General features: G+C 47.6%; 1 protein-coding gene across 3 annotated transcripts in view; it reads right to left on the bottom strand.

The window, feature by feature from the left end:
• LOC122577274 (homeotic protein ultrabithorax) overlaps positions 1-14,359 on the bottom strand; it is a 140,645-nt gene that overhangs the window by 13,156 nt on the left and 113,130 nt on the right. For 2 of the 3 annotated variants that reach the window (XM_043748499.1, XM_043748500.1), the window contains one exon: positions 9,766-10,174. In XM_043748499.1, coding sequence (XP_043604434.1) covers positions 9,858-10,174 — 317 coding nt within the window. In that variant the 3' untranslated portion in view covers positions 9,766-9,857. Of the gene's footprint in view, positions 1-9,765; positions 10,175-14,359 lie in introns of those variants that run through there. The other variant, XM_043748501.1, reaches the window with a different exon arrangement.

Genomic DNA, 14,359 nt, shown 5'->3' with positions numbered 1-14,359 from the left:
AATACTACGATGTGTGTAAGTGGGTTGCGAACGAGGAAGAAGTTGACGCGACCGAGGGTTCCGGTCGCGTACAATGAACGCATTACACGAGGAATCTTTGTAACTCGAGGACAGAGTGGAGAAAGAAACGCGTTAACGCCACCTATAACTCATACTTCGAACATCTGCACGACCAATAAAATGTTTCCAACTTCCTGGCTACTTCTTTCTATTGATCCCGATTTCTTGTTACAAAATTCTCTGAAATTTATATACGAACGCAAACGTGACGAGAACGTGCAAAGTGAAAGACGGTCGATAGGTAAAATCGTGAAGGTAGGAAATCGACGGAAGTCGGTCACACCACGGATAAAGACATTAATCTCGTTCCGCGATAAAGTAATGCGAACAATGATAAATTCCACGCGGGGATATTTATTACGTGCGCGCGGGCGCTCGTGGTCAAGGAACATTTAGCTCGTACCACTTTATTTCAACGCGATCTCGCTGCCGGGTGGTCTGTATAAATAAGCAGCCGTCCGAAACTGGAAACGTTCGAGCCGAGAGTGGAGAGAGAGAGCGCCGGACGATATCCCTATTTCGAATCGTTGGAACGATTTTCACGCGTTTCTTTTTAATTAAGCTACCGGCCGCGTTGGCGTTGCGTTATCGGTCGCAATTATTCGCTGCTGGACACGGGCACGGCATATGAACACCGGGGACTTCCCCACTGCCCGCGATTGATGGACAACGCGGACGCGCGCGCACGGTCATTCTTGCCGCGTTAAACGAACCGTGTAATCGCGCACACGAGACACGTAGAGAAATGCAGCGCGCCGCGAGCACCGAGACTGTCCGTGTGCTTTTTCAGCCACGACGAAGAAGGCGTAAAACTACTCGTGAAACGTTTGTCGCGGCTCTTTTGCCGCGCGACAACTCGTGAAACGGTTAACACGCGTCCACCTCGTTGTTCTCGACCTGTTTTTCTGTATAGCGATACAATCGATTTCTGAACATCAACATCTGGAAATTTCTGCTATTTAAGTATTCGCGCAATTTTAATGAGCCAGCAGCACCTAACGAAGTTTATGTATCGCGCAAGTATAGCTACGTACGCAAATGTTGCAGCGTTACGATGAGAAACAATATTTTGTTTCGAAATTTTCAGCTTACTTACTGATAAAATATACTTTTACGAACCGCGGCGAATATAGATCTGTTTGAAACAAGCATAGCAGAAGAAAAAGAACACGAGGAGATCGAATTCGTGCTATCGATGGTGCCTAGAAAAATTAAGTAGTTATGTAAGATAATTTGGCAACGTCGCAGCAGCCATCACGCTGTAGTCCGAAAAGAGTAGGAAGGGAGGGGAGAGAGACAGAGAGACAGAGAGAGAGACGAAGGGCGACGATGTGGCGTGTATCGTATGTGTTAGAAATATCCAGGCAGACGGAGCGAAGCGTATGCCATCTCCTCTCTCTGTGGCTAGCCAAGACCCGAAAAGAAAACGACGAAAAAAACGGTTATGGAAGCCTTAGGTTTTGTGTTGCAAGAGATTCTAGTTGGAGGCTGTGTGCCGTTGCCTCCTCTATCCCGTTCTATGACCCACAGCACCCTAACCTCAAAACCGAAATGGAAGAGGATGGGGAGAAGCAGCAGGGAGGGTGAGACACGAGGGAATCGGGGAGAAAGGGAGAGGAAGTAAAGAAAAGATCGAGATGGCGTTACGATTCTCCGTTTCTCTTTCTTTTTCGTCCAACGTCTCCGCTGCTCTTTCCACCGCGTTCGCTTCGGAGCCCGGGGATTCTGGGAGTTTTTAGAGTGCGGCCCCTCATTGTTGTGTAAATGCGGGCCAATGGCGCCGGCAGACGGGGCGCGCGCAACTTACTTTTAAATGCTAATACCGTTGTACAAAACCGGGTTTTACGAAATTCGCGGCTTCCTTCAGGCTGCGGATCAGCGGCTACATTTATTAAGCTATCAAGCCGCGCCAAAAAGCCTTTGTTTATGCCTGTTCGCGCGCGCTGTGTAGCGCTGCACGGTGCTGAACCGCCGCACCGTACGAAAATTTCACGTAAATTAAAGCGCGATCCCTGAGCCGGACCCTTTGTGCTCGAATTCTGAACGTTATTAAGAGCGAGACACACAAGAAAAATATTTTCACGTCCGGAATTATTTCCGCCCGTTCGAAAGTGGAAAGATGAATTCACGCGACAAGCAAGTAAACCTACGACGACGAGTAAACAAGCCGTTGTCGTCCGTTCGAGCATCGTCAAGGAAATATCTACGACGCAAATTAAAATACGATCTTGACTTTCGAACTCCGTGCTCATAAATCTAAAAACGTGACTAAAAAAAAAAAAAAAAAGAAGAGGTATAAGAAGCAAAGAAGGAAACATAGGTGTTTTTTGATGTCCAATTATCCGTTCGTCGAGTGACAAATAAATTTCCTCGACACCTTGAATTTACACCGAAATCATCAAGATACTCCGATACCACGCCGCCGGTCGTCATGGCAGAATTTACGACGGAAAGTAAGCGCACGCGAAATGAAAGCAAAGATAATAAGCAAGAGATGAGCAGAACGGGAGTGTGAGAGTGTAAGAAAAAATGAAGAAAGAAGGCATTGGAGAGCCGAGGCAATCGTTTCAAGCCCAAGGCTATGATGATTCGTCGTAAAGAGATAAGAGGAGGAAGAAAGGCCTCGATAAATGAAGTATGACATTAAGACGTAGAACGAACTGCAAGGACGCGATCTGCCGGACGATCCGGCAACTCATAAGTCTCCCCACTCCAGGCAACCACCCTTTGGCCGGGAATCCCCCACCCCCAACGTGCTGTTGGCCAGCGTGCAAGCGGATGTCCCGGACGCACGGGCGTAGACTTTACGAGAGTTCAAGTGGTATCAGCTAATAATGACGGTCGTAAACGTCGCGATAGAATCAACAACGAAGAGTTATTGCCAGCCAGTTACGTGGCAACGAAAGGCGTAAAATGGTAATGAAGTGTAATCAAAACAAATCATAAAACAGCGGATAGAACAGTCCGCACCCGACTCTCTTGTAAGACACGGCCAAGAGCACGTTCCTGCTCTGAATTCGTACGCACCTGCTGCACACGAACTTATCTCCGGTGGCCTTGCGAATATATCCTCCCCCCATAATGTACAGATTAATCGTCGATCAAGAAGGATGATATCGACTTGCAAATGGACGAACCTGATGCACAATCACGTTTCACGAGAATTTCGAGAGATAATAATTTTTTTTTTTTAATATCGGAAGAAATACATGGAGTATTCGATTAGACGACCATTTTTTTCAAAATGGTGGAAGGAAAAGGCAATGAAATCTATGGTAAAGTCTTGAATACGGTAGGAGAAGATAAATTGCGGCGGTGAAAAAGTGGTAAAAGTTGAAAAGGAGACGAAGAGACAGTGGTTTCACGGACAGTGGTCACGCTAAAATTTTTCTAGGACGTCTGCTCGAGAGGTAGGTCAGGGTCTGATTGCAGGAAGGAAGCAGTTAGGCCCGGTTAAAGTCGTTAAGCCAAGTTTACGAGGTGTTACCGGGAGCGTAACCTGTAAATCTCAAAGGCAGCGGAGAGAGCGCGTGCCAGTGGCCGCCCTTGGAAAGGCCGCGGAAGGGGTAATGGATATAACCGGGGTGTAAGAACCGAGGTAAGACTTCTCGAGCGCTATAAACGCTTTTATGGATCGTAAAATGTCTTCCTTTACAGCCAATAAAGATCCCCGACCTACCGTTTGACGAGCGGGCAGTTGAATATATGCGCGCGAAAGAACGAAAGAGCCGAACGAGAAATAGAAAGGCGGCGAGAGGAAGAGAGAGGAAAGATCGTGCATCAATCTGTCGGAATCACGCTTTACTGCGCAATAAAATCACACGCTGTCGGTACTTTATTCCGTCTTCATGAGGCCGCTAGTCGCGCGGCTTTATTGGATTATTGACGAATAGCCATGAGAATGCGTTCGTCGGGAAAATGCAAGCGGTCCAGTCGAGTCAGCGCAACAGCGTATACACGTACAATGTACACGGATTCACAGGCACGACCCCGATCGTATACTGTATAGTTGCCTTAGGTATGGAGCACGGATCCCGACGTTGAGAACCAGAACCATCAACGTAAGTTACTGTACGACCGCGTCGATAAAAACAACCATAAAATGCATTACCGGCCATCATTGGACTACCGTGGAATAGCGTTAAGCTGGGTAAGTAGGAGCGAGTTCTAAATTAAACGGCGTACCGATTGAGTCGTCGGTAAAGCAGAATTGCTGCTTTATCAACCGAGAATGTGTCGATCCGTGCTGCCATCTACGACGGAAACGAGCAATTAACAAAAAATAGTGCCGCGCAGTACTACAGAATTTTCCACCTCGAAGATTTTCTCGCATCCCTCGCCACCACGAACGAATCGCCGGACTTTTCCGCGATAGTGTTCGCGAGAAAAATTCCGCGAAAGAAATCCTTCCTGGCAATATGTAGATTTATATCGACGAACATGGAGACGAACGATAAAGAGTGACGAGCCAATACGACGAAATATACATCGCCGTTAGTCTCCGCCTTAACCACGCCCTCGGAAGCAGGAGTGAGGCGGCCATAATTAAGCTCGATGTCGTTAAAGCCACTAGATGGCATCGCAATGCCATAGACCAAATAACAGTTCGTGCAAAGCCGCTTATACTACTTACTATACTCGCGGTTCCTAGCATCGTTAAACATACCTTATCGAGTTCCTATGACACGACCGTGTACAATTCATATTTCAGACAAATATCGACGAAGCAAAGATCACCGTTTCATCGTGCACCGTCAAAACCGATACAAACGTAACGACTCTCCGTGTATCAACGATAGTATTATCCACATAAAAGAACGGCAAAAGTTGCGATCTGAGAAATCGACGCTCCTACCGCGGCGAAATAAAATCTGTCTATAGATCTGCGGCTCCGGGAACACGATTTCGGGATCGAGATACCTTTAAAATATTTCTAGCTTTCAGACTCGGGCCCCAGTGGCGCGATTTATCGCCTATACAGGGCAAACTTTCCTATAAAAGTAGATCGCCGGAATTCCTCTAAATTGCCTTTTCTTGTTCACTGTCAAAATTTATCTTCGCGTATATCTGTGCCATGGCACCGGGTCGGCCCGCGAACAAGCGATCGACACAGGGAATTCTCGATGCCTCGTTCTTTATTTAGGCGACGAAAAAGCCTGACGTATGGACGTACGCCACCAGAGGTCCGTCAAATTCTTGCACCGTGACCACTCGTACGATAGCACGCCGCGAGAGTGCACTTTCTTAATTGCACGTAGTCTCTGTTACTCCGCGTGCTCGCGAAGCGGACAATAACTGGCGGTCAATCGTGGCCGACAATGAAATGCAAATTTCACGGAAATTCGACGACGAGCTCCGAGAAAAAAGCAGCCCTAAAATATGTATATCTCATTACATTATCGAAGCGTGGCACGATCGCGAATTTAATGCAGCCCCTCCGCTATCAATGCAGGATTTAATGAGCCCGCGAAACAATGCAACAGAAACGCGCATGTACGTGCGAGCGCGCGCTCGCGCGCAACCAAGTCTACTCTAATAAATAACGTCGTAAATATGTAATTAATATGGTAATATAATTCAAATCGTAATTTATCGTGCCGCTAATCGATTTCGCGTCTCGATACGATGACGTTACCTCCACCACCGCCGCCGCTGCGCTACTGTTCCAGCGTAACGCGATTATAGTTGCTGGCAGTATTCCATGCACCCAACCTAACGATCTACTTTGCGTCGTAAAAACGCGGCCGGCACGTGGTTACGCTGATAAAGGAGCACAGCAACGATAAAGAAGAAGTCGGATAATAATCGTTTGGATAAAAGAAACGTCGCTGAATAAGTTTCTGCTGCTTCTAATCGATCAATGAATTTGTTGCAGTTTTGTTATATAGATAGATATAGCTATGTACACTTTGGTCGCCTGGTAGGTAGATTTTTATTTATTAATTTTACACTTAGGCTATTTCGAGATTTAAAACAACATGTACGTTTAATCGTCAACTTTATTTCCTCATAATTACAAGATCCATTTGCATCCTGTCGCACAAGATGTCCCGTAACTTACGATAATTCGTATGCTTGAATTTGTCAGAAATATTCTAAAATTCTTTCCAAAATTTGATCGTAAAGAAAAAGGATTTAGAGAGAGAGAGAGAGAGAGAGAAAAAAAGACAGGGTTTGTTTTCGAAATGTCACTGCGTTAAATCTTTCGAGTCTGCATTCCACGGAGACTTTGATGCGGGATACGAGTAGCGATGCATGCATCATGCATGCACTATGCTTGTGGCTATTTGCAAGGCTAAAATACTATTTTAAGGCTGGCTAACAACACGGCGAACCGATTTCAGGCAGTTGAGAAGCGAAATTCAAGTTTCACGAAAACGCGCCGCTCAACGACAACCGAACGAACCAACCAGTCCATCGATTAAACATCGCACACACTGGATCGGTATCGTCAAATCTGCACGCTCGGCCACAGCCTACAATTACGACGCGGTTCGTGGAGTTAATTGGCGAATTCCTCTGCCGGCAGGATGTCGACAAAAGCAACTTTATAAAGTTTTCCGTTTATCTGGAAAACCACAAGCGGGGAGGGTGGGGGGGGGGGGGATATGATTTGCAACCGGCTGGGAATTATCGCGCGAATTTCTCTTCTTTCGCACCGTTTGATAATCAGATTCGGAACAAGGTTCGTAGAAAATTGTTCGTTACAGCTGTTATTGTTCGAGTGAATATCGCTGTTCGAATGAAAATATTCAGAGTATTTGGGAAATTTTCAGCGAGTTGCATCTTCCCTACAAGTTTTATCAGCGACTGCTTTAACAAACATAATTTTCTAAATTTTTCGAATGGAAATATCCAGAGAATATTTGGAAAATTTTATACTTTGCACCGGGTTCCATCATCCATACTTTCATCAGCGACTGCTTCAACAAATATAATTTTATACTTTCTACCGAGTTCCATTATCCATACTTTTATCAACAACTGCTTTAGCAAATATAATTTTCTAAATTTTTCGAATGGAAATATCCAAAGAATATTTGGGAAATTTTCTACTTTCCACCGAGCTCCATCATCCATACTTTTATCAACAACTGCTTCAACAAACATAATTTTCTAAATTTTTCGATTGGAAATATCCAAAGAATATTTGAGAAACTTTATACTTTCCACCGGGTTCCATCATCCATACTTTCATCAGCGACTGCTTCAACAAACATAATTTTCTAAATTTTTCGAATGGAAATATTCAAAGAATATTTGAGAAACTTTATACTTTCCACCGGGTTCCATCATCCACACTTTTATCAACAACTGCTTCAACAAATATAATTTTCTAAATTTTTCGATTGGAAATATCCAGAGAATATTTGGAAAATTTTATAGTTTTCACCGGGTTCCATCATCCACACTTTTATCAGCGACTGCTTCAACGAATATAATTTTCTAAATTTTTCGATTGGAAATATCCAGAGAATATTTGGAAAATTTTATACTTTCCACCGAGCTCCATCATCCATACTTTCATCAGCGAGTGCTTCAACAAATATAATTTTATACTTTCCACCAAGTTCCATCATCCATACTTTTATCAACAACTGCTTCAACGAATATAATTTTCTAAATTTTTCGATTGGAAATATCCAGAGAATATTTGGAAAATTTTATATTTTCCACCGAGTTCCATCATCCATACTTTTATCAGCGACTGCCTTGACAAGTATAATTTTTTACATCGTTGAAAATCTTGCGTCGAGGGAAAACACGCAAGAAAGAGGTAGGAGGAGGCTCAACGTCAAAGGAAGATACGTAACAATTCCCGATGTGTAATGATGGCGCGAACCACCCCCTGAGACGTCTTCCGAGGCAAAAGAAATCTGCACGAGAAACCAGTTGAGTGAAGTAACGATCGAGTTGCCAGTGAAGACGAGAACAATTAATTTCATAGTAAGAACACAGTGGAAGCTGAGTGTGGCAAACACGAGAGCAAAGGGGAGAGGGAAGGAACGTAATAACGAGTGAAAACGAAGGCGGCATGTCGGCTGGTGGACACAAAGCGTCCACCACGGCCAACATTTCCCGGGAATCCTTTTTTTCCAGCCAAACATGGAAAGAGTCATAAAAGCCGGGTAGAGAACCCGGCGAAGCAGCGCAAGGCTTTCGTGAAAGCAGAGAAAAAGCGGGGACCTTTTTTTTTTACAACCGATATTGGCTTCGGCCAAGCAATTCGAAGGGTCGTTCGTTTTCTGGGAACGAATGGCCGCCCCCTGGACTAAAGTACAAATTATACCAGAGGATGCTGCGAGGCAGATAGCGTTTCAACGACACAAGTTGCCATCCTCTTTTGGCGGATCAGTTTCCTGTTTTTTCCTCTACCTGGCCAAAAACTTTCTACTTTTTTTAGTCACCCTCTTGCAACCGTACGATTTCACTTTTTCTTCTCCTATTCTCTTTTTACAGCCTTGTATGGCTAAAGAGAGAAACTGGCGAAACTTTCGAATATATCGGCCAGTGAATTTCCCTTAACGTAGGACGATAATCCGAACAACGGTGGAACGAAGAAACTGCACGGAATCGAGAAAATTGCAGCCGTTTCATTATCGTCGAGCCACGCAGTTATCCACTGGTGGAATATAGAAGAATATGAAAATCACGACGGGGCAACATTTCACGCGAGCCAGTTGCTGCGGCAACAACAACAACCCCTTGAGATGCAGAAGCCCGTGAGACGGCAGAGTTAAATGCACGCAAACAGAATAACTTAGGAAATTATGAAGGCACACGCTCGCAGGTGGTTTATCCTCATTAAGTGTAGCGGATAAACTTAATTTTAAAGGCACGGGAGCTGGCTAAAAGCGCCCATCCCACCCCTCCAACACCATTTGTAACGCTCTCCAGCCGACATTTTCTTCGGGATCCCGTAACTTTCGCCGATGATATATCAGGCTTAATGCGCGCTAGAGGTCTCGCGAAACCGTTGTTCAACGCCGTCGGCAAATCCATTACCATCGAGTCGACTCACCCCTGGCGAATTCGCTCAACGCAAGGGTTAAGCTACTGTTACTTGGAAGATTTATCGGAACCTGGGGCTTCTACAAGAAACGTAAGCTTTCTATGATCGCAGGTAATTTGTTTTTCAAAGGATGAAACTTCCCTTTCGAAAGGCACCGTTCCAGACATCTTTTTCGATAAGAATTTCCCAACTGCCGGGAAGTTGACTCCTCGCCAAGATTCCATAGCGACGTTCACGCGAAGAGATCTTAAAATCGAGATTCTGTTTGACGACCTGTGTAATTCTATATTTTCCACGACATTTCGCGAATATTTCGTCCATTTCGTTTTTCCTACCGCTGACTTTCTCATCCGAAGGACACGCTAATTCGTCCTAATCGCGTCACGATCTATCGGAACGGCCAACCTAAAACAGTCTGCGAAAGCATAAAACATCGGCAAACCGATTGCCGCGCGCTGGAGGTGTTTTCGATCAAGTCAGAAATTGGCCGTTTAAGAGGAGAAAAGGGGCAGCAGACCGATAGAAGCGCGAATGCGAACAAGCGAGAAGCGAGAAGGGTGAAAGAAGACGAGAGAAGAAAGGAAAAAATAAAGGTAGGAGAACGATAAAAAAGGAAATAAACGTGGAAGGGCAAAGAAGGCAAAAGAAAAGAGAAAAATAAAAAAAGGATCGGTATCGAAGAAGTCACTCACCTTTAATATAGCTGTGTACATTGCGGTGCTAGCAGAGGGTGGTGTGGATTGGTGGTGGGGTGGTCAGGGGGGCTCCGGTGCAGGGCGTACCCCTAGTTGGCCCCCTCCGGTCCCCCACCGGCCGCTTGCTGCTGATGCGCAGCCGCGGCCGCTGCTGCCGCTGCCTTCTGCGCCTGCGCCTGCTTCTCCTGTTCGTTCAGCTCCTTGATCGCCTGTATCTCCTTCTTCAGCTTCATCCGCCGATTCTGGAACCAGATCTTGATCTGCCGTTCCGTCAGGCAGAGCGAGTGTGCCATCTCGATCCGCCTCCGCCTGGTGAGGTAGTGGTTCGTGTGGAATTCCTTCTCCAGCTCGAGCGTCTGGTAGCGCGTGTAGGTCTGTCGGCCGCGCCTGCGCATTCCGTTCGCTCCTGCAACCAACAAAACCATAGCCGAACGTTCAAACGAGCTCTCTCTAGAGGGAAAGATCGCGTGTCTTTCCGTGGACTTCATTTCGGCGATCCCGATGGGAACCCGGCTGTTCCATCGAAATAATACGTTCACGCACGTCAGCAACGTTCGCCTACTTCTCCTCTCGCTTTTTTCAAGCTTCCAGCGAGCTACGAACGTTGTTGGCATCGTTAGAGATAGCAAGAACGTTGTTTACGACCAGTTGAACGATTGCAAGCGAATGTTGCTGCTACAGTATAGAACGTTCGCAACACCAATCATGCGTATCCTTGTAAACGATAGTCCTAACTGAAAGTAACAGCGATCTCCGACTCCTTCAACGTGTTAGCACATTCGACGATAAACCAGCCTATCGTCGAATCAAGTGCTCTGCGTACGAAGTTTCTCGCCTCGTTACAATTTCAAACGAACCACGAGATCTTTTAATCCAACGTTCATCCCCGGGACCGCCTAGCTACAAATATCGGCAGCCGAGACGCGGAGGACGAGTTGAACGAGTTGGAAGATGGTCGGAAAATCCCGGCAACATTCTCGATAACGCCGAGACACCCGGATAACTTCCAAGCGGCAGTTTAAAAAGAACGAGTGGGAGACAAAAAGGAGGAAAAAAGGGGGCGCGTAAACGGTTTCAGATAGAGCGTGGCGAAGTCACAGCAAGCCACCGAGAGAAAGTAGAGGAGAGCGTAGGACAGCGGGATAGGTAGACCGTCGAACAGCCGCTTGGGTACAGTACCTAGCTGAATAAACCCGTCTGTGGGGGCTCAAGCTCACCTTATCGGCCGTTACTGCCTCGTAAAAACCCTGCCGTTTCACCTCTGCCAGCAGCGAGGTCCAAAGCAACCCCCGGCGCTCAGCCGTAAGCAGCCGGTTCGCATACGCTTTATATCGAAGTACATAAAGGACTTGCCCGTGTAATACGATTCCCTGCGTTCGACGACTCCCTTTTGCCATCCCCTGGAGCTGTTCCGAGTCTGCCGGACTCGTTCGCCCGGAACAATTAATTTCGCTTAAACGCTACTCGCCATTTTGCCGGTTATTACGCGATAAACCGAGAAATTAATTTCACTCGAAGGGTTTAATTGTTATGAATAATTAATCCGGGTGCACGCGTCCCACGGCTACTCCCCGGAAGATAGGTGACGCGGCGATATCGAGTCCCGTGGTGAAATTCATAACGCCGCCAATTGGTCGAGTCGCGAGGATACTCGAAGAAATTTCATCCGGCAATTCGTCCACTCTGTGAACGGAATTTTTCGCCGATTAAACCGGACACGGTGCGGGAGGGAGGCTTACGGATGGCTTCCGGCGGATGGAACAAATTTCAAATTTCGCGACGAAATTCGAATCAGATTCGCGCGCAAAACGGCACGTCCTTCGATAGATATCGGCCAGTCACCGGCTGTGTGCACACTCTCCCGAACAAACGAACAATTCGAAACGAATCGAGTAATAAACGCGTCATATTTACAATCGTATCTGTGCCGATCTATTATCTACGAGCCATGCGCGCGCGACGGCCACGTCGAACAGCCGCCACCACGCACTGGACCATTTCCAGTTGGCCATTATACAATATCGCGCGCAGACGAGCAACAACGCGCCGCGGCAGAGTTCATATCGGCATCATGTATATTATCGCAACGTAATCAAGTGTTTCGGCGCGCACCCCTAGCCGCCGTCGCCGCCGCCTCTGTTCACGCGCTCCTCTCCCTCCACGAGCTCTCACAGCGGCGCAACATCCCCATGGTTTTCATTTCAGCTTGTCAAGCAGGGCTCGCGGAGGGCCACAGAGTTATGGCGAACCGTTTATAAGGGTTATTTGTCACGCGCCTCTTCCAGTGTGTTGCCAGTGCCTCCTTTCCACCCCCGAAGAACATCGCTACTGCCTACGACGTGCCGCTGTTATATCGTCCCCTTGGCTCGCGCTGTTCCTCACCAGAAGCGGGAGGTGGGGTTCTCAGTCGATAGACTCGTTCGAACTTATAAATAAAAGCGGAGCCTCGGCCAATTAAGCCAGCCTCGTACGTCTCCGCGAAGTAGAAAATGTGACAAGCTGTACCGCCTTCTCTTTCGCGACGCGTTTCTTCTTCTCGGCCCTCGCGCCTCCCTCCCTCGCTGAGGCCTTTTCAATTTTCTATCGATCGCTTTTCCTATAAAACTCTTTCTCCCCTCTGTATCCTCTGCTCGCCTCTTTCCGCTCCGTTCTATCTCCTTCGACGTATCGCTACGGCGCATCGCGAATGCAATTAAACTTTCCTCTTCGAAACGTACGGCGATCCGTTGCGTTCCGAAGGACGAGATGGTACAAAGGAATAGAGATATATAGGAAATCCCCGGACGTTTGATTTTTGGCGGCCGTGATCCAGTCTTCTACGACTCGTCCCTTCCCTCGAACTCGGTCAGCCATCGTACACTTTCTCGCCCCAACTTACGCACGCCCCGTGGGATGTCGTAGGCGAAACGAAATTGGGGGAGAAGAAATTCCAAGGCTGCCACGCTCTCGGAAAAGTAAGAAGAGGCGTGCGTGGCTGTTTAACCAAGGGGATGGATAAATTTTATGCTGAGACCGTGAAACGTGTTTCATCCGGGGAACGAGAAGGAAAGTCTCGCTGGATGCCGACCGGGGTCACAGGGGTAGCCTGTATTTGGAGAGGAGGAACGATCCCGAGAAGAGCAGCACGCTTAGACCGAGTGAAAATATTTCCATCGTAACTCACGCTTTTCTAGAAGAAAAAAACGTTTCCATGTATATCGTTGGAAATTCCCTTTCCCCGGCAGAAGCCTCCGCCCGAAGGCCTTCTACAACGTTCAAGAAAAATGGAAGCCTCGAGCGGTTGTTTCGCGTGGAAAACGATCGATTCCTCCGATCAGCCTAAGTAAAAACGATAGAGAGAAGATCCGAACGAGCATGGAGAATTTCGCGAAACTAATCCCGAGGTATCCTCACGGCTCGTTTAGGTTAGGGATTCCCCCGATTGGAAGCAAGTTTCGACATGGCCAAGCATAAACAGGGAGACGGAAAGGGAGAGACCTCGGATGTTGCCAACTCTAATAAGAACAAGCAATACGTTGATTGCTAGCCGGAATACGCCGGTATAACTCTGGACCCATGGCAAAACACGAGCCGCCACCCTTCGTTTCCCTCTCGTGAAGATCGTGTACGCCAAAAGCGGATCATACGCGGGGTCGATCAAATCAAAGTAAGTGAATTGGCTGGCAGCATGAAGGATTTCCGCGAAATTCCCCATGCTCGGCAGAAATTTCTCCCATAGGCTCGCCACCCTTTCCCATCTTCGTAGCTTCCAACATTTCTCTTCCGCCCATCCACCTTCCTCTTACCGACGAATCCGATGAACATCGATCGAAGCTCTCGCTGCTTTTTGCTGCCTGCGTTCGGCTACCGCAACCACGGAGGTGAATTTAAGCGCGACAATTTCGTAAATCACCACCGACGAACGGTGATGCAATACCAATTACCCTCGGTTTGCTTCGTCCCTCTAAATCAGCCAGCGACTTTTGTCTGTGACCCGTAAGGCCGGTCTGGACTGCTAAGTCTAGGTCGTTTCACAAGTTCCTGTAACTTGGAAACATCAGGCGCGGCGTTCTACTATCCAGGAATTCTTGTCGGCCAAATGGAGGGCAAGTTAGCCGCATAAATCGTGAACGTAATTAGAGGACCTTTCGCTGTCCGGTTGTTGGGAACACGAGACACGGGAAGGTCAGTTAGCTTCGTTCGGAGAAACGGGCACGTTGTGTTGGCTTTGCTCGCGTTGGTGTCGTAAGTTGTCGCGCTTCCGGTGTGTCCGCGTCCCTCCCGAAACGCGAACGTTCACGGCCGCAACGAACTCTGTTTGCGAGGCACGAGAGTCCCGCAGACACTCGGTATGAGAAACGCGTAGCTACGCAGCAAGATCGTAGCTCAACGTGGGGTACACCCTCCTCCAGAGGCTTGCCAAGGTAGGTAATCCTCTCGGGGGCGTGAGTTACTGCCTAGCGTCCCTCGCGCTGTACTCTCTTCTGTCCCACCTTCTTCTTCTTCGCCCCATCGGCCTTCCATGCGTCCCTTTTCCTGCCGCTCGCCTCGCTTCGTCCTACCTTGTACCGTCTTTCTCGTCACGCCGACCTTTCCTCTCCCGTTTCTCGTC

The sequence above is a fragment of the Bombus pyrosoma genome, linkage group LG18 (assembly GCF_014825855.1).
Source record: "Bombus pyrosoma isolate SC7728 linkage group LG18, ASM1482585v1, whole genome shotgun sequence".
Taxonomy (NCBI): Eukaryota; Metazoa; Arthropoda; class Insecta; order Hymenoptera; family Apidae; genus Bombus; species Bombus pyrosoma.
This window is presented reverse-complemented; position numbering and strand designations above follow the sequence as displayed.